General features: G+C 42.2%; 1 protein-coding gene across 6 annotated transcripts in view; it reads right to left on the bottom strand.

Moving 5' to 3' along the window:
* zzef1 (zinc finger, ZZ-type with EF hand domain 1) overlaps positions 1 to 21,603 on the bottom strand; it is a 266,638-nt gene that overhangs the window by 83,113 nt on the left and 161,922 nt on the right. For 4 of the 6 annotated variants that reach the window (XM_063031513.1, XM_063031514.1, XM_063031515.1 and 1 more), the window contains exons 44-50: positions 13,240 to 13,436; positions 12,191 to 12,310; positions 11,774 to 11,959; positions 10,984 to 11,084; positions 8,670 to 8,805; positions 3,896 to 3,925; positions 1,540 to 1,899 (exon numbers count right to left, since the gene is read on the bottom strand). In XM_063031513.1, the coding sequence (XP_062887583.1) occupies positions 1,540 to 1,899; positions 3,896 to 3,925; positions 8,670 to 8,805; positions 10,984 to 11,084; positions 11,774 to 11,959; positions 12,191 to 12,310; positions 13,240 to 13,436 (1,130 nt within the window). The remainder of the gene's footprint in view (positions 1 to 1,539; positions 1,900 to 3,895; positions 3,926 to 8,669; positions 8,806 to 10,983; positions 11,085 to 11,773; positions 11,960 to 12,190; positions 12,311 to 13,239; positions 13,437 to 21,603) is intronic. The other 2 variants (XM_063031517.1, XM_063031518.1) reach the window with 1 other exon arrangement.

Here is a 21,603-nt window from a genome sequence, read left to right as displayed (position 1 = left end):
ATAAACATGAGTTTAGAGTCCACAACTTCCAAATCCACACTGCCACAGCCTCGCTTTCCTGGTGTCCAGTCCAACAGATCAGCTTGAACCTCCAGGGCTTTTCCAAGCCTCGGGCCTGTCTGCTGAGCTTCACATGGATTCCACTGGCACCACCTGAAAGATAGGGAGGCCAGTTGGCTCCTGGGAGCAAGTTATTCACTTCAGTTTGTGGCAAAGATTTCAACCGTTTTAAACATTTTAAAAACTTTAATGTAGCTTAAACATTTTTTTTGTTTGTTTAGACAGCTCTAGTGTTAATATTCACTGATGTCAAAGGCATTCACAAGCATTCAGAGGCAGCTTTGCCAAGCAACGAGCTTGGGGGACCTGATGTCTTGTTGAGTGAGTGAAGAGGCAGCCCCTACATCATGCTACACTGGGCCATTCCTTAGTGGTGAGAGACAAGTGTCACCCCATCAAAGCAGACTTTGCTATCAGGGCTTGGGAGCAATATAGGGGTGCAGTTAAAAAAACCCAATGTACTCCAGAAAATACAAGTATTTCCAGTGTGTGCAGTGAAAAGCATTAAACCACACTGTTCAGGGCTCAGCAGATGGCTTGTGATATTGGTGCAGCACTCTTTCGGAAGGGTGGGGGCAGGGGTTAAAACATCGTTTAATTTTCCCTCTGACATGAACAAACATTTTGTACGTGGTGACACAACTGGAGTGGGAGAAGGGATCTCAGTTATAAGTCTTCTCCAGCAGGATATTTGTTCATCTCTGGGCTGCAGAAGGACAGGCAGAGGGGGGAAAATCAGATATGAGGGGAGGAAGGGGCAGTCAGTAACGATATGGAGGATAAGAGGAAGTGAAGAAAATGGAAAAGAAGGGAGGGCAATTAATAGAAAAATAGGGGGGAATAGAAGACAAAAATGAGAAAGACGTTAAGAAAGGCAAACATTAAACATTAGTTCAATATTGGGTGCTTGAAGCCTGTCTCTCGTTCATCCTGATCTCCCGAACCTGCGGTGTTCCGGTATCTCTCCATTCCCGTAATATTCAGGGACCTGTTCTCACCGGCCTTCAATGGATTCAATGACTGATTTTCTGTGCAGAATGCCAAAGATCGACCACCATCCAAGTGGTGAATCTTATCCTCATCTGAGTCTGAAACATCAGCTTCTTACTCCAAGGCCAACTACTGGCTCTGGACTCCTTAGTCAGGTGAATTATTCTCTCTGCACCCCGCTTGCAAAAATTTTGGAAGTTTTAATAAGCTCACCTTCATTCTTCTAAACTAAAGAATTCAGACCTGATTCCATTATACAATTGTCTATGAACCCAGTTTAGTGACTTTTTGCTGCAATTACTGATCACAATGTTGTTTGTGGAAGTCCATGCCCCATCCCTCATGAATAACAAGGACCTGATGCACCTACTCTCCCTCCTGCCTGTGAACCCTTCCATTACTTCATAGCCCCTGAAAGGATGGATAGCTAGGCCTTCTTTTTTTAGTAGTGCTTTGAAAAGTTTGCAAGCCTGAGCATTCTTCACCAACCTTTTCCCACAAAGGCTTCTCCTCCAGCTGCATTAGCAAATCGAGTATGTAGGCCATGTGAGACGGGCAGTTGAGTCCCAGCATCTCCTCTGTGATTGGTACTCCACTTGGCCAGTTGGCCAATAGAGAAGCGAGCACATGCCTGGCATACAGAATGGAGATGGCTTCGTTGATTTTGTACAGGTAGTCGCGCACTGCCCTCTTGCCACGCAAGTCCAGCTCCTTATGCAGCAGCATGGAGCTTTTAGTGCGTCGTTGTTTAGCGTAGCTGCGCTGTAGATCACTTTCTGTATTAGTTATGAGCTTCTGTGAGACAGGATTGCTCTCTTCCACTGCTTTCTCATAATGCAAAGGCTTGGACTAGGTTTTAAAGAAAGAAAACAGGTTAAATTCACTATGCATATATAATTAGCAATAGAATTTGAAGCTAAGGTTGGCCACATACCATCTCCTCACATTTAACCTTTAAAGAACTAACATTAAAATGCAACTAAGTTTTCAGTTTATCAATGAAATAAAATAAACCAAGATCAAATTTTCTCCGATGCCTGCATGATAAATTAGGAGACTTCTGAACAGCACACAACATAATAGGAGTTGACCACTCGGCCCTTCAAACCTGGCCCACCTCTCGATGTGATCATGGCTGATCTGCCAAAGCTTCATCTCCTCATCTGTGCCAGTTTCCCTTGGTCTTTCAAAAATGTACCGACTTCCTCCTTAAGAACACCGCCTCCATTTCTAAACTTTAGAGATTCACTACTTTCTCAGCCTTACTTTTGACAATGTTGCCTCCTATAAGATTCTCAACACCTGTGCTCCCTCGGGAACAGACACAATGGGACAGCACGGTAGCATAGTGAACGGTTAGCACAACGCTTTACAGAACAGGCAACCCGGGCTGAATCCCCACCACCGCCTGGTACGCAGTCACGCTCTCCCAGTGACTGCGTGGGTTTCTCCAGCAGCTCCGGTTTCCTCCCACAGTCCAAAGACGTACCGGCTGGTGGGTTACTTACTCATTGCAAATCGTCCCGTGATTAGGCTAGGATTAAAACCAGGGGATTACTGGGCGGCGCAGCTCAAAGGGCCAGAAGGGCCTACTCCATACTGTATCTCAATAAATAAATACCTTTCACTGAGACCACCCAACATTCTTCATTTTAGGATTGTCTCCAGCATCTGTTCTGAAATAAGGGGATCAAAACTGTGCCCAGTAAAAGATTCATTCACCAGACTAAGCAAAGCCAGCCTTCACGGCTCTGTTGGAGCTGCCCTCAGCTGGCGATGCGGAGGCATCCTTGAACTGCAGTAGTCCTAGTCATTTTCAGAGTGCTTGGAGGTTCGAAAACTACCAAGTGCTTTCTCAGACAATTTAGAACAGTTAAATGTCAAACACATTTTTGTAGGACCTGTCATATGTCAAGTAACTTTAATCAAACTGCCTACAAAGACTCGAATGGGATGAAAGAGAGATTGTTAATAGAGTGTGGTAATTTCATGATTATTACCAATAGTTATAAAAAGAATCACTAACAATTAATTCAAATACATCTACTAGGATTTAAATAATATCAGATTATCATACAATTTTAAGGATATTTTGTCATTTATTCATATGCACACATTTAATTTGAGTTTGCAATTAGGAAGTCAGCCCAGGAAGATTTTGAATGATGAAACAAAATGCTGTTGCAAAAAAGTTGTCAGGGTGGGATTTGAAATGATGCCTCTTCATAATTACCACAGACCCTTGGAAAACAAATTCAAGATCACTGATTGGATCACAGTTAGATTTTGCACAGCTTTAAAAGGCATGTCAAAGTTTTGCAGGGTGCAGAGGAGAGGAGAATCCCATCGTATTCCTAAACATGATGCAAGGTTCAGAGATTTGCTCTGTAAGCCTGTTCCTTAAAGCACCGTCTCAAGCCAGCAGGACCTCTTACTGTCCATATTTCATTCCAGGAGTCCAGTAAGAGGGAAGGCTTTTGAAGAGAAAACAAATTCAGTTTTGCCTAATCTGTCTATATGCAAATCTGGATCAAACAAATTCCTGTCATATGCCACAAAGTTAAGGCTAAGCCAAAAAGGTCAATGTATTTACAGCATGATGCTCACTCATACTGTTGGGACAGGCTCGTTTGCAAAATTTTCTCTCCTTTAACCTACATTGTGTTCAGAGTTGCATATAAACAGAATGCAAAAAAGAAAACGAAAAGGAAGGTGTCAGAATTTGTTTTACAGAAAGCTACATGTAAGCCCATTTTGCTTCACTTAAAAATGCAATTAAATTTATATGCATGCGCTAGTTGAAGTGCCTTTGATGTCTTCATTGTGGAAATGTCTGTCCACTTACCAGCGTGCAGGCCTTTCCCATGATCTTGTGCTGTGGAAAGGGGTGATTTTGGTGAGTTCAAGGCTTCTGTCGCAACTTTAACACAGAATTACTACAAGTTGTTATTAATTTGTTTGGTTACTTGAAATGAAAGCAGAAAATGCTGGAAATGCTTTACCAACCCTCCAACAATGAATTGGAAACTAAGAACTGGTTTATTTGTAGAGCCTTCATTCATCCAAACGGCATCTTCCACAGGACAATTTTATTGTATCATGAGACATTTTTGCGCGCACGCGCGCATACACACACACACGCGCGCACACACACAGTGGACCTCTGTTTAGCATACTCCAAATGTTTCTCAAAAGATACATTATTTCTGACTGTATTTGAGGGAACACAATGATGGAAGTGTGACACGAGTCAACTTTATGGAAGATGCTCCAAACAGCCGGATGGGAGAATCTTCAGCAAATCGAATAAGGTTGTACAAGGAGGATTATCAACTTCAAAAGGGTACAAGGGATGTGTGGCAAATGCTGCTCACGTTTTATGTGTTTCTTGTCATTCTTTAGCATGAAGGTGACTCTGCAAATTAGATTGTTTCTTCTGGTAAACAATGTTAGCACCACCATGTGACAAGTCAGGTCCATGAGAAGTACTCCGAAAAAACATGTTGCACACGTTCTGGACTAACATGGCAACGGACACCAGGGGTTTCAAGGGTGCCTTGGAGGTAACTGCAAAATTATTGACTTGTATAGTGAATGTTAGGGCCTTAAGAAGTATTTTGGGAGAGAGGGACTTAGGAATGCAAGTGCATAGTTTGTTGAAAGTAGCATCACAAGCAGATAGGGTGGAGAAGGTGCTTAGCACACTGGCTTTCAACAAACAAGGCACTAAGTACAGTAGTTGGTAAATCATATTGCAGTCACACAAGATGGTGGTGAGACACACTTGGAGTACTGTATATAGTTATGGCCATCTTGCTTCAGGAAAGATGTTATTAAACTAGAAAAAATGCGGAAAAGATTTACCAGGACTTGGGGCCTGAGTTACAAGGAGATGTTGTGTAGACTGGGACTTCATTCCCTATAACACAGGAGATTGATGGGTGACCAGATTATGTATATAGTTATGGCCATCCTGTTTCAGGGAAGTTGTGGAGAAGATTTACCAGGACTTGGGGCCTGAGTTACAAGGAGGTGTTGTGTAGACTGGGACTTCATTCCCTATAACACAGGAGATTGATGGGTGACCAGATTATGAGGGGCACAGACAGGATGAAAGCATATTATCCTCCCCCACAACCCACCCAAGAAGGAGTTGATAAGAACAAGAGGAAATACAGTACAATGCAAAATTCTGAGGCACCCTGGATCTTTTTTTCATATGGTTTCAGATGGTATGGCCTCCATGGAACACTGCTCTCCATAGAAGCAAGCCAAACAGCCAAAGTCTGCAGAAGAACTGTGGCAAGTTCTGCAAGATGCTTGGAACAACCTATCAGCCAATTGTCTTATAAAACTGCATGACATTGTAAGATTTGAATCAGATGATGGTATTTTAAAGGCACACCAAATACTGATTTGATTTAATTTTTTACTGGTAATTTTTCTGATGTTGAGAAACTCCTCATTTCATTATTTTTGAAAGCTTCTTTGCTTTACAGAATTGTTTTACATGTGCCTAAGACTCTTGCACAATACTGTAGGCTTCAAGATCAAAGGAAAGAGATTTAAAAGAGATATCAAAGGCAGCTTCCTTACATAAAGAGTGGAATGTATTTGAAATGAACTGCCAGAAATAGCTGGCATGGTAACAGCATTTAAAAGCCATCTAGATAAGTCCATGGGGAGGAGAAATTTCGAGGGCTATGGGCCAGACGCAGGCAGATAGGATGAGCTTGCTGGCATGGACAAGCTCGGCTGAAGAGCCTATTTCTGTGCTGTAAGATCTCATGACTCTGATTAATGGATTCAGTTTTTTTGAGCACATCAGTAGTTAGAACTGCATGTTACATTAACTTACCTGAGAAATGGCCTAATTATATAACTATGTTTCTGTTCTAGCTTTTTGACAGAGTGTTTTAGTTACTCCCACACAATTTGTGTAAACCTCTCTTTTTCCAAGCATAAATAAATTTGTTTTTGTCAGGGAATGAGGTGAACAATGCTTGGCACAGTTACTCTGACCAATTAACTTTGCCATTCGAACTCTCCTGCATTCAGAGACGAGAGCCGTCATGCAAGCAGATCAAGCAAACGGTAAAGTCTGACAGAAAGGACTTGAGAAGATCGGTAAGTGTTCCCATTTATTCAACATGTGGCTGATTAAGAAATAACATAATGTAGAGAATGTGAACCTAGGGCTGAAAAGATAAGCCCCGACAGATGCATTCAAAAGGTAAAAGGTGCAGTAAAAGAAAGGTTGGGAAAAACAACAAAGGCTCTGCCAGCATCAGAAAGACAGTAAAGAGACCAAAGATGAAAAGCAGATCAGAATCTGAATGAAAGGCATGAGTTTGAGGTGTTTAAAAGCCTCACGCAATAAAGGCCCTTAGACAGGAGTTGGGATATGATGTACTGGAGCCGAGCGGAGATGGCGGATGGGAGGCAGAAGAGTGCCGGTCAGAAAATGGGTGGCAGCATCTTGGAGACTGCGGTTTATGTAACGCGAGACTCAAGCAGCGAGGCACAGGGGGGTCATATCAAAAAATAATAAAGTAATGCCTCTCGCATTTCAGCAGCTGTGAATGCATGGCCAGTACAGGAGTATCCAGACGTTACAGAAGTGCGAACTTGGTGATGGGCAAGATACAGGATTTCACGTTCAGCTTAGGATTCAATAGTTGCTAGTATCCTTTAACATTCTGGACTCCAGAGCAGCAAGTATCCAATGCAGGGCTGGAAGTGCAATGTTTCCAGTTGTGTGGCATGCTGTGTGGTAGCTCCTGCTATATAGAATATTTTACACATCCAGCCCCTTGACTAGTCTTGCCAACAGTATGAATAGGATCTATTCCATGCAGATAAAAATGGGGACAATAATTATAAGGGCAAATGCAACTCCAGCATTTTCTGTTTCATTTTAGATTTCCAGCATTCCAGGCCTTTTGATTCTATGTGCAGTTTAGTACAATCCAATACTATATTTGTAACGTTCACATAAATTGATAGTAAGACAACCTTCTAGTGGGCAAGATATCTTGTAAAACATTCAGGGAATAGCCATTTAGGCATCACAGCTTACTTTTGAACTTAGATTTAATCATCCCAAGAGGAAAATTTGGAAAATTCAGCAACTTTAAAGAGATCCAACAAGGAACCTCCAACAGAAAGAAGCAACCGCTGATGATCCTAGACGACTATACTCCAAATGCGGAAGAAGCCATTTGTCAGACAGTGATAGTAAATGGCTGCTTTTGCAAATCAATGCCTGTGGCAAGGCCTGTTCCATAACGATTAGTGCTAGGACCCTTGCTGTTTGCAACATAAGCAAATGGTTATAGGAGGCACGATCAGTAAAATTGCCATTGACACAAAGATCGGCAAAGTTGTTAACAAGGTGGAAGGTAGTCAGGCTGCAGAGAGATGTTGATGTGTTGGTGAAATGGACTGGAAAAAAGGCAGATGTTGCTTAATCTAGTCAAATGTGAGGTTATGCATTTTAGCAGTACCAAAAAGACCAGGATGCACACCATGAATAGTAGGGAGTACTGAGGAAGAGCAGGTTCTTAAGAGTACAAGTTTATGGAGCCTTGAAGGTAGCAATGCAGGCAGACCATATGATAAAGGTGGTTCGTGGTATACTGGCCATTGCATACAGGTGGGAGGTTATGCTCCAATTTTATAAAATCTTGGTCAGACCTCAGCTGACGTACAGCATGCAGTTCTGGTCACCATGTTGGAGGAAGGATGCGATAGCATTGGAAAGGGAAATGAGAAGATTCACCAGAATGATGCCTGGGATGAAGCAGTTCAGTTACAAGGTAGACTCGAAAAGCTAGTTTCACTTCACCTAGAGTGGTGAAAATTGAGAGAGAACATAATTGGGGTATATAAAATTATGAGGGGTACAGATAGGGTAGACTGCAGGAAACATTTTCTCCCATCAAAGATAGATGAAAACAAGAGGTCATTAGCTTGTGGTAAGGGGAAAGTGAGGGATATAATGAGCAGCTTCTTCATCAAAAGGGTGCTACGTACCTGGAGTGCACAACCTGAAAGAGTGGTTGAACCTGGGTCATTAACACCAACACTTGAATCACTTAGGGAGAGGGGTTGGTGTGGATAATTTGGGCCAAATGGCCTGTTTCCATACTGAATGACTCCGTGATTCCCCATAAAGCTAACTACTGAAGTGCTCCTTCATACAGAGCAATTTCAACTGCAATGCATCGTCATGCATTATGATAGCTGTAATGCATTGCTCTTCAGTGAAGACACCATATACTGGGCAAGCCATAGTTACATGGGCCAAACAGGCTCATACTATTTGGAAAGTTGCGCTTTCACTCTTCAAAATGAGACTAATACCAGATGCAATCCCATTAATTAATTTATGGTATTGATCAGATTCCTAAAGAACTTATTCAGATCATAGTAAAGTGTTAGGGTAGCCATAATATACTCAGCTGATCTTCATGCACAGGTCTTGGAAGCTGTCTCTATGAGTCTACCTTTCCAGCATATTCATACAATCTGTTTCGAAATTCTACTTTGGATATGATCTAATTATTTACAGAGTTTTGATTTTTTAAAGAAATCATTGAGTACGAGAAAGGACACACCACACATGGTACAATCATCATGTCAGTGTCGACTGCTTTCGTGCTGCGGTCTTCCGTGTGCAAAGTTTCATTAGGCTGCCACTTCGTAGACATAGACTGAATGGTCTCATCTGTGGTAATTATGTGTCCATCAAATCTGGGGAGAGAAAAGACAGTTTAACTATTTTGCATCCTCCACCAAAAAGGTAAAATAGTAATGCTTCAAGCCATTCTGCACAATTTGGTTTAATTGACAGGGTTAAAGATATTTCTCTGACAAAGCTTACCTATAGTGGTACATTAAGATCTGAATACAATACCTAAAATTCATGAGCTTCAGAGACTAAATGTGAAAGAATCTTCATTCTTTTAATATTCAATAGCCGCTGTAAATTCAAACCTCACCATCCTTCACACACGACATACAATGTAGTACTGCATTAAAATGAGAACATTGTGACAATCCATTTGGCTTAACAAATCTGGTTGTCCAGTCAAGGCAACCAGGATCCTAATCACACTATCTGCCCAATCCCCACATCACTTTATTCCGTTTTCCATCAACTGTATAACAGACAGTTTTTTTAAATGGCTGCAACACACAAAATCCTGGAGGAACTCAGCAGGTCAACTTAAGAATGGTTTCTGCTTAAAGTTCCAAACTCTGAATCAAACGAATACTGACAGGATCTACGTTCAGCTACTAAACAACTCAGTGAAAAGCCATTAGTCAAAACTGTCAGAAATGTGCATTTAGATGGTAGATATCACGTCCCCAGCAATTGCCAGAGGGAATCAATTCCTTTTGAAGTACAATTATTGCAGAGGCCTATGTGATAATGAAATATTGTTCAGAATACCTGGACAACTCCCTGCTCGTCAGATACTGCCATAGTATTATTTTATATTCACCTGATACATCCTGGACAATGAAAGTTCAAAGCTCAAAGTCCTCTCTCAGCCTAGATTCTGCACTTTTGGGACAAAGGCGGCTCCAAGTATAAGATTCCCTAATTCAGAATTTAAAACATTAACATTAAGCTAACCTGACATCAGTTTACATTAGTGGTAGGGAAATAAATGAAGATGCCCAGGGAAAATATTTACTTACGTTAGGTAAAGCATGGATTTATTACGGATAATCAGTGTGGCTTCATGCAGGGGAAGTCCCATCTCAAAAATCTGATTGAATTTAGTTGAGGAGGTGACAAAGATGATTGCTAAGGGTCAGGGTGCAGGTAAATACATGGACATTAGTAAAACATTTGATGAGGTCCCTTGCTGTAGGCTGGTCCAGATAGTTAAGGCAGATGAAAAGACTACAGATTTCATTGGACCCAAAATTGGCTGGGTCATAGAAAACAGAGGATAGTTGTAGAGGGGGCATTTTCCAGTTCCGATGAAGGGTTTCAGCCCAAAATGTTGACTGTTTACTTTTTTCCACAGATACTGCCCGGCCTGCTGAGTTTCTCCAGCATTTTGTGTGTGTTGCTCAGATTTCCAGCATTTGCAGACTTTCTCCTGTTTATAAAAGTTGACAGGTTATATTGCAGCTGTATAAAACTTTCATTAGGCCACATTTGGAGTTGGGTGCCCAGTTCTGGTTGCCTCACTGGGAAGGACATGGCTTTGGAGAGGGTGCAGGAGAGGCTCATCAGCATGCCCTCTGGATTAGCTTTCAGAAGAGGCCGGGCAAACTTGGATTGTTTTTTTTCTGGAGCACCAGGGGCTGAGAGCCAACGGTGCAGATGGGGTAGATTAGTCACTCTTCTTCTCACCCCCCAGAGAGGAAAATTAAATACTACAAGACAGGTTGTTTTTTTTTTACCTCAGAGGGGTAGGTGCTTGGAACATGCTGCCAGGGGAGGTGGAGGGAGCAGAAACAAGGCAATGTCTAAAATAGACAGACACATGAACAGGCAGGGAAAGGAAGAAGAAGGAGCACATGTAGTTAGATGAGGTTACTTTAGACTGGTGTCAGGAACAGCACGGGCATGGTGGGCTGAAGGATGTGTATTGCTCTCTGACACTAATGGGTGGTAGATTATCCAGTAAAGACAATCCTTTCAAATGAGAAGGCCCAACAAAACACTGTTTTATGCAAATGTTCTGTTGGCAAAGCAAACAAGAGCACAGCTTTAAGATCTACATTTCATTTCTTAGTTTAATCTTCATTGCTAGCCAAATTGTCATGCATAAATTTTTTTTAATGTATCTAGAAACCTGAAAACTCTGCAATTAAATTTGCACTGCATCTTATAGTACAGAAAATCCCAAATAGCTCTGGTAGCAAAATGTTGCTTGGTGTTATACCACTAAAATATTCTATACTCACCGTTTTTGGACTTCAAGGAAGAAGGAGTCTATTTTTCTCATCTGAAGTTCATACATGGCTCGTAAAATATGCAATGGTGCATTCAGAGCATCATGAGTTATCTGGAGGAAAATAGCTCTCAATTACAATAGAAATAATCAGCTTACATTTCCTATAAAATGGAATAGCAGAACATGGTCTGAACTAACATGAATACAAGGAACACACACAAAATGCTGGTGGAACGCAGCAGGCCAGGCAGCATTGAGAGGAAGAGGTACAGTCGACGTTTCAGGCCGAGACCCTTCGTCAGGACTAACTGAAAGAAGAGATAGTAAGAGATTTGAAAGTGGGAGGGGGAGATTCAAAATGACAGAAGACAGGAGGAGGGGGAGTGCCTGACCTGCTGCGTTCCACCAGCATTTTGTGTGCGTTGCCTGAATTTCCAGCATCTGCAGATTTTCTCATGAATACAAGGTCTCTGGCAAGTTCAGTGTGAGCTCTATACTTAATTGTATCTTTGCACTGATTCTCAGCACATTGCTCACCTTGTGAAGGGGCTGGGCACGTGAAACTGATAGATGAGATCTAACTAGGATTCTAAGCCTAGCTAGCAAATGTATAATCATTCCTTCACTATCACATGGTCTAAATCCTGGAACGCCATAAACTACCTAAATCCATTCCTAAAGTCCTAAACATGGCCAGAATGTTATACAAATTAGAACAGTTACTTCTTTTTTTGTTAAAGTTGTGTTCAATATTAATTGAAACTCCAATATCTAATTAGAAAAATAAACTTGCTCCATACCTGAAAAAAAATTTTTGTGGCTTCATCAAGACCATCCAAAGGATCAGGCTTAGTTTTGTCCAGATCAGTGGTACAGGTCTTAGATTCATGATCTGGGGTCTGTTCCTGCTCCTCTGTTTCCGAATCAGCCCCTTCAGCACTGGCACTGGCCTCTTTTTTGGATGAATACATCATGATTGAGAGGGTCTTGTTCAAAATAAAGAAAGCGAGAATAACTTAAATCTTTATGCCCACCTGCTGCACTTTAGATTCACAATCTACTTGCTTTGTCAAATTCCAAATATCTACACGGCTGGCTAGTTAGAAGTACAAAACAAAGTATGTTCAAATCTGTTGAAAGCAGCACAAATTCTGATGATCGGTTATTAGACCATCTTATTGACATAAAACATCCATTACACATAACATGGCTCTCACCTCCAGGTCACTAAGCAACCACAGCTTACTAAACCCTGTCCCTTTGGTACATTTCTTCTCCAGCAGTTTGATCAAACCAGACTGTAGAATGATCGGATGGATGTCTTCAATACTAGGCTTCTGCAAAATAGAAACAAAACCTGCCCATTTACAACAATTCTTGATTGCATTCTCATAAATACTATAAACACTAGCCTTATGGTAATCAAACCACCATCACTGGAGTAGGACTAAACATTTAGATCTACAGCAATGTTCATCCACACCACACATCCATGATATTTGTAAAAAAAAACCTACAACTAATCTACCAAATCACAACATCAGCATTTCTTAATTGAGCTTGTGTTCGAGTTGTCTCTTCCCTGAGTAAAGGACCAAACTTCAACCCAACACCCTCACTGGACATCGTACAAACATGTGAACCTGCACAAAAAAAACACCTAGGATCCTAATTATATCCATCACTCCGCTCTGGAATATTTCCATCAAAATTCCACCAAAAAAAATAGCTAGATAATAATTATTAAATTTCTATATTATTTTGATGCTATTTAATCAAGCTTGTTTTCTACCCCTCACTACCTTTTCCCTTTCATTTCTACCTTCCCTTTACATGTTTGAATAATGATCAGCATTTCATGAAAGGTTGTTCTTTTTGTATATATCCACACACTTGCAAACAATGTCCAACAGAGACAGAAAGAGGGAGATGCACAAATATCAAGAGGACACAGTCAGGATGAAGAGGCAGAAGCAGGAGGGTAGTGGAGGGTGCAGACAAGGAAAGAATGACAGCACAAGGGGCCAGAAACAAAACAGTCCAGGAGAAAGAAATACAGAGTCAGGGCGTCATAGAGCAGGGAAATCAAATCCACTCTGCCCTCCACACGAAACAAAAATGGGGTATGTTCAATGACAAATAAGACTGCCAGAACCCTAACGATACGAGGAAGACAGAATTACAGTGCAGAAGCAATTAAAATTCAGAGAAGTTCTGGAGTACAAATTCTAAAACAGCATTTATACAAATTTGTACAAATTATTACCTGCAGCAATTTGTAGAGACCCTTTAGAGCTAATGATTGCAGCCAGGTTACCTCCACCGCGTCTGGGGAACTGCTGTCTATGTTACTTTGCAGTAGGTGGCTGTAAATTAACATGAACTGCTGCAGGAACTGGACGAGCTGGGCTTGAGTTGTCATCCACTCGGCCTGACTAACTTGCATTAACCGATAATCTCGAACTGTTTTAGGAAAGAGAAAAAGCAGTTGTTAAAAAGAGTGGCTAGTTTAAACATACAAACTTCCTCTTACTGAATTCTCAAGGCTTCCATCTAGGTTTTAACTCTTTTCTTCCCCCCACCATTTCATTTTACTGATTTTAGTTCTTTTCCTCTGAGTTTCAGCTATATATTCAAATTGATCAGTAACAAATCAATAAAGCTTACAAAAAAGTTGGTTAACAACATACATCACCTTGGATCGATCTGTGTTAATGGGACCTTGGTGAACTGAGGCACAGGAGTTAGTATTCTCCCTCATTCACTGGAACTCCAGTCCCCATGCTCCCTCGACACTCCCTGGTTCTATTTCCTGCACTCCCCCTCAACGTACTGGCTTCACTGGGAAATTTTTATATTTTGCACCATGTTTAAGAAAAAAGTGAATTAAAAGTCTAACAACATCTCAGGTAGTCTGGAGAAGCTCCGTAATCAATAATCAAAGCTTGCTGGATTATCAAAGTTTAATGCGTCAACAAAGGTGAAGTGATAAAGATGGACCAGGGAAGGAAAATTAAACAGGTGAGGTACACCAGCAATAAGCAGCCTCATCAAGGAAAAGCAGTGGATAGCAAAAAGATCAAAGGAGGCCTGGTGAGACCACACTTAGAGTACTGTGTTCATTTCTGGTCACCTCATTATAGGAAGGATGTGGAAGCTCTGGAGAGGGTGCAGCGGAGATTTACCAGAATGTTGCCTGGATTGGAAAACAGGTCTTTATGAGGCAAGGTTAGCAGAGCTGGGACTTTTCTCTTTGGAGCGTAGGACGATGAGAGGGGACTTGATAGAGGTCTACAAGATTATGAGAGGCATAGATAGGGTGGATAGCTGGTACCTGTTTCCTAGGGCACGAATAGCAAACACCAAAGGGCATATGTACGAAGTTAAGGGAGGGAAGTTTAGGGGAGACATCAGGGGTAAGTTTTTTTCACACAGAGGGTTGTGGGTGCCTGGAATGACTTGCCAGGGATGGTGGTGGAGACTAAAACATCAGGGGTATTTAAGAGCCTCTTGGACAGGCACATGGATGAAAGAAAAATAGAGGGTTATGGGGTAGTGTGGGTTTAGTACTTTATTTAAAGGAATATATGAGTCGGCACAACATCGAGGGCCAAAGGGCCTGTACTGTGCTGTAGTATTCTAGAGTCTAGTGGTCGTTTCCCATTGAAGAGTAATGAGTTGTAAAGTATCTGCAGTCAGTGACACACAGACAATAATGACGACACTGTATACGTGAGAATGTAACATTCAACAGCTCAGGACATACATAAAAGTATATAAAATGATGAGACACAAAAAAATAGCCAGAATCTTTCCCCTTGGTAGAAGTTTTTCAAACTTGAGCGCATAGACTTAAGGTGAGGGGGGGTGTTTTAAAGGAGATTGAGAGGTAATTTTTGTTCACAGAAAGTAGTTGGTCTCAAGGACATTCTCGATCAACACACAAAAGTCTGGAGGAGCTCACTGGGTCAGGCAACATCTAAGGAGAGAAACAGTCAACATTTTTGGTCAAAACTCTTCATCAGGATTGACAGAAGGGTATCAACCCAAAACCCTGACTCTCCATTTCCTTTCACAGATGCTGGCTGACCTGCTGAGCTCCTCCACCTTTTTCTATGTTACTCAGCATCTGAAGGCTCTTGTCTCCCCAAGGACATTCTCAGAGCCTGCTTGAAAAATTGTAATGTGCCCACAGACTAGAGAGCTGATGGCTCATGACCACCCTAAATGAGGAAGGGCATTTGGGATGGCATTTAAGAGTGTATTCATTGAAAGCCCAGCAAAAATGGCAGGAGGAGTGGATCACTTCCTGCACTACTAATCTACTTTTCCCGTCATGCATCTCCTGTCACACCTGTGGCATATTATGCAGATCCCAAACTGGACCAGTAAGGATCTCAGACCCGGAGAATGGAAGTCATGCTCATCCCCGGACGTCTGCTCATGAAGATAGAAGTAGTGACGGACAGCAAAGTAGCCCTCATGTAGATAGTCTTTACTAAACTAAAGCAAGGGCAAGAGGGAGCTCCTGGGAGCCAAGGTCATGCTTGGATAACAATGCGACCTTGTCACATCACATAAAATATTAGACAATACAAATACTACCAGAGGCAAAAATGCAAATCGACATGTTGTAGGGAAAGCAAATGACAAGCACAAACAAGAGAAAATCTGCAGGTGCTGGAAATCCAGTCAACACACACAAAATGCTAGAGGAACTCGACGGGCCGGGCAGCATCTATGGAAAAGAGTACAGTCGACGTTTCAGGCCGAGATCGTTCGGCAGGACACACTTGTTTTTAGATATAGTTAAAGTCTGAGAATGGGCTATGGATGTGGATGTCAGTCTAAATAACTTCAAATCCTATTTGGATCAGTCAAACACGAAATAAATTGCTCCCTGCCAAAGTCAAAGTAACAATAAATTTGGCAGAAGAACACAAAATATGGTGAAGATAGTTATCCCTCAATTTCTCGGAGCTTGCAAGAGAGGCATTCAGCAGGCAGAAGGTGACCCAAATCAATATGCACATCCGACTGGTTGATCAAAATACTTATCCAGATAATAGCACAAAACAGGAGGGGATTTAAATGTAAAATAGTGGCAGATTACAAAAAAAAAGCCCAATACTTGCCAACCTATATAGGACAAATTAAGCCAGAATAGATAAAATTTGATCCATAGCCACAAAACAAAGAAAAGTAATAATTCATAACAATCCAAAAATGACAAACAATGTAAGGACAGGAAACTAAGCAATGGGGCTCACTTCATCAAAACCCAATGGATTAGTGCAAAATCAACACCATTGTCAAAAATCTGTCCAAGTAAAATGTTTAAGCACAAAGACAGTGGTATAAATGCAGTGTTACAGTGCTGCCCATCACCCAACAGAATAAATATGCGTACATGAAGAGGATTTGGAAGCCTTGATCAAGCCAGAAATAATATTTAAATATTTACTCCAACTTTTGTCACTGGCAAAATTCCAGCTGCAGATTCACTTTGAGCGGGGGCACACATGGAGGAGGGCAGGATGCTGCAGTACACAGCACGTCCCACTCCAAGTAATTGTAACCAGAAGGTTGTGTATGTATAGTGATAACTGAATTTTGATGTGCCTCTCTGAAAGTTGCCCAACTTAAAATTCCTATACGTGATCTTGGTTATGGTCGACAAAGAGTTACCAGTAAAAATCCCACCTGAACTCCACAAAAATATGTAAGCCAGAATAAAACACGGCTGAACTCGCCGACAAACAGAAACTAGAATGCCACACAAAACCCACCACAGGCCAACTATGAAAGGAGCCAGGCAATGGACTGTTCAAGATCAATAACCCGCCAGGGTTCATCACGTCAGAGAGGTGTATCAGGATCAGTCAGGTTTATTATCACCAGCAAATTCGTTAACTTAGCAGCAGCAGTTCAATGCAATAGATAGTATAGAATAAATAAATAAATTATAGTATATGTATTGGAGATTAAAAATTGTGCAAAAACAGAAATAAAATATTTTTAAGAATTGAAGTGGTGTTCATGGGTTCAATGTCCATTTAGGAATTGGATGGCAGAGGGAAAGAAGCTGTTCCTGAATCGCTGAGAGTGTGCCTTCAGACTTCTGTATCTCCTCCCTGATGGTAACAGTGAGAAAAGGGCATGACCTGGGTGCTGGGGGTCCTTAATAATGGACGCTGCCTTTCTGAGACACCACTCATTGAAGATGTCCTGGGTACTTTGCAGGCTAGTACCCAAGATGGAGTCGACTAAATTTACAACCCTATGCAGCTTCTTTCGGTCCTGTGCAGTAGCCCCTCCATACCAGACAGTGATGCAGCCTGTCAGAATGCTCTCCACGGTACAACTATAGAAGTTTTTGAGTGTATTTCACATACTAAATCTCTTCAAACTCCTAATGAAGTATAGTTGCTGTCTTGCCTTCTTTATAACTACATCGATATGTTGGGACCGGGTTAGATCCTCAGAGATCTTGACACACAGGAACTTGAAACTGCTCACTCTCTCCACTTCTGATCCCTCTATGAGGATTGGTATGTGTTCCTTCGTCTTACCCTTCCTGAAGTCCACAATCAGCTCTTTCATCTTATTGACATTGAGTGCCAGGTTGTTGCTGTGGCACTATTCCACTAGTTGGCATATCTCACTCCTGTACGCCCTCTCGTCACCACCTGAGATTCTATCAACAATGGTTGTATCATCAGCAAATTTACAGACAGTGTTTAAGCTATGCCTAGCCACACAGTCATGTGTATATAGAGAGTAGAGCAGTCGGCTGAGCACACACCCCTGAGGTGCGCCAGTGTTTATCGTCAGCAAGGAGGAGATGTTATCACCAAAACACAGAGATTGTGGTTTTCCGATTAGGAAGTCGATGATCCAATTGCAAAAGGAGGTACAGAGGCCCAGGTTCTGTAACTTCTCAATCAGCATTGTGGGAATGATGGTATTAAATGCTGAGCTATAGTTGATGAACAGCATCCTGACGTAGGTGTTTGTGTTGTCTAGATGATCTAAAGCCGAGTGGAGAGGCATTGAGATTGCATCTGCTGTTGACCTATTGTGGCGATAGGCAAATTGCAATGGGTCCAGGTCCTTGCTGAGGCAGGAGTTCAGTCTAGTCATGACCAACCTCTCAAAGCATTTCATCACTGTAGATGTGAGTGCTACTGGGCGATAGACATTAAGGCAGCTCCCATTATTCTTCTTAGGCACTGGTATAATTGTTGCCTTTTTGAAGCAAGTGGGAACTTCTGCCTGTAGCAGTGAGAGGTTGAAAATGTCCTTGAATACAGGCATACTGTAGCCAAACACATGTTGATTAAATGCAAATCAGTACTGAATCAACTCCTGAGTCAAGAACTGGCAAACTGTACTCTTGTTAATATGGTGACAGCAATAATTTAGCAGTTAATAAATTAAGAAAAAATAGTCACAGAATGTTGAAAATTTATTTACAATATCCCAGAATTCCCAGGAGCATTGTGCTGCCTATGGTCATTACTAACCTCTTCATTTGATCTTCAATCACACAGAATCATCCCTCTAGTGATCCACAAACCTGACTCCATTGACCATTTATAGGATCACAGAAAATGGCCCAGGAGACAGCCATTCAGCCTATCACACCTTCCAGAATCAAGTTTATAACTCCACAGTTTACATCTCTTCAAGCACACTTCCAATCACTTTGTCACAGATCCAGATCTCACTGCCTTCAAGATGGAAAGTTTTCTTTTTGTTTGCACTCTTTAATCTCTCTACCAGTGATTTGATATCTCTGTCCCCTAGCTCCTGCTCTTTAACTATTCTCTTGTTCTTCGTATTTATCTACATCCCATTATTTTGTATGCTCAATTACTTCTCCCTTCTGCTCTGATGTTCCAAAGTAAACAAAACCAGCTTTTCCAATCCTTCCTTATCATTAATTTCCATTCAATGTCCCAGAGGTCGTCTCCACATTAACATTTTTCTCATTACGTGGTCACCACATCTGTATGAAGTGCTCAGGCTGTATACAGTTCTAACATAACCATACAGTTCCATAGCTCGGCTCATAAATAAAAGCACTGGTGTGCCTTTCCAATCGGGTGAGTGGCCTGCTAACTTTAAGGATCAATGGACATGCATTCCATGGTCCCACTGTTGTTCCACTCCTCCCAATTATCGTGCATTCCCTTACTGTGTGATACTTCCTCAAATACATTGTATCCCAACATCCCATTTATCTTGCATCCCAATAGCCCATTTATCTTGCATCCCAATATCCCATTTATTGTGCATTTCCTTACTGTGTGGTACTTCCTCAAATACATTATACCCACTTCTCTGGTTTACATTTCCTTTGCCATTTCTGTCCAATTGATTGCACCATTTGTAACCTCTGCTGAATCTGTAGAACTCTGTCTCAGAGCTGTCTAGTGACCTGAAGGTCGCTAGTTCGAGTCTCAGCTGAGGCAGCATGTTGTGTCCTTGAGCAAGGCACTTAACCACACATTGCTCTGTGACGACACTGGTGCCAAGCTGTATCGGCCCTAGTGCCTTTCCCTTGGACAGCATCGGTTGCGTGGAGAAGGGAGACTTGCAGCATGGGCAACTACCAGTCTTCCATACAATCTTCACTCACAACACGCTGGAGGAACTCAGCAGGTCGGGCAGCATCCGTGGAAAAGATCGGCCGACGTTTCGGGCCGGAACCCTGTCGTGACGAAGTATGTGTGTGTGTATACACACATACATATATATATATACACACACACACACACACATATATATATACACACACATACACATACATATACACACACACATATATATACACACATATATATACACATACATATGCACACACATATATACACATATACACACACATATATACACATATACACACACACACATATACACACACACACATATACACACACACACACATATACACACACACACACACATATATATACATACACACACACACACACACATATATACATACACACACACACACACATATATATACATACACACACACACACACACACATATATATATATATAAAAAGGTCAGCTGTGATGATATTGATCATGTGGAACAAGCTTGAGGAGTTTGGTGGCCTCTTCCTGTTCCTCTCATGTTCTTGAGTGTATGTTCTCCTGATGTCTACAGCTTTCTTCCTCCCCAGTCACATTGTATAATGTCCCTGAATTTAAATTGAAATAGTTAACAAACTGGGACTCAGATCTGAGCTCACTGGTTCCAATCATAAAAATATCAGTGAATCTTTCTCTATGATTTCTCCCACTGAAGTAATTTTGAATGCACTTTTTAAAACTCTTAATGACGCAACATTGTACAAAAGTCTGAGGCACGGATATATCGCTAGGATACCTGTGACCTTTGCACAGTACTGTAGTCGCCTTTGTGGAGCAGAGAGAGAGTTTGTAGAACTGGTGGGAGCACAGGATGTTGGGAATGGCAAGGGTGGAACGCCACAGAAGTGGTGTTGGACAGGTGGCAGAAAAGTGCCGGGGCAGGGGATGCCGAGAGTGCAGACAGACAGCTCTGAGACACCAGGCAAGGTCATTTGATTCCAAACAGACACTGGCAGGCTTCGAGTCCTCTGGCCCTGACCCTACAGGCAGCTAGGCCCTTTTCTCAGTTCCTTCAACCCCGCTGCATTTGTTCCCAGGATGCAGCTTTCCTTTCCAGGACATCTGAGATGTCCTCCTCCTTCAAAGAACAGGGCCTCCCTTCCTCCACCATTGATGCTGCCCTCATCTGCATCTCCTCCATTTCCAGAACATCCGTGCTCACCCCATCTTCCCACTGCCTTAACAGTGATAGAGTTCCTCTTACCCTGACCGACTGCATCCAACACATCATCCTCTGCAACTTCGGCCATCTCCAAAGGGATCCTAACACTGAACATATCTTCTCCCCCGCCCCCCGCCCCACCTTCCACAGAGATGGCTTCTTCCACCATTGCCTTGTCCATTTGTCCCTCCCGGCACTTATCCCTGCAAGCCGCAAAATTGCTATAGCTGCCCATTAACTCCTCCCTAACTTTCATTGAGTGCTCCAAACAGTCCTTCCAGATGAGGCAAAATTTCACCTGCGAATCTGCTGGGGTCGTCTATTGTGCCTGGAGACCCTAATACGGCCTTATCTACACTGGTGAGACCCACTGGAAATCAGGGGACCGCTTCATCCAGCACCTCTGCTCCATTCGCCTAAAGCAAAACTTTTCCAGTGGCCAAACATCTTAATTCCAATTCCCATTCTGACACGTTGGTCCACGGCCTCCTCTTGTGCCAAGATGAGGCCAACCTCAGGGTGGAGGAGGAACATCTTGTATTCCGTCTGGATAGCCTCCAACCTGATGGCATGAAGATTGATTTCACATTCTGGTATTTTCTCCCCTTCCCCTTTCCCTCCATTCTCCACTCTGGCCTTTTACCTCTTTTCTCCTGCCTATCACTTCCTCCTGGTCTCTTTCTCCTATGGTCCTCTTTCCTGTCCTATCAGATTCTTTCCTCTCCAGCCCTTTACCTTCCTTTCCCACCTGGCTTCACCTATCACCTTGTAGCTAGCCTCCTTCCCCTCCCCCCATCTG

Source organism: Mobula hypostoma, chromosome 23 (genome assembly GCF_963921235.1).
Source record: "Mobula hypostoma chromosome 23, sMobHyp1.1, whole genome shotgun sequence".
NCBI classification, from domain to species: domain Eukaryota; kingdom Metazoa; phylum Chordata; class Chondrichthyes; order Myliobatiformes; family Myliobatidae; genus Mobula; species Mobula hypostoma.
This window is presented reverse-complemented; position numbering and strand designations above follow the sequence as displayed.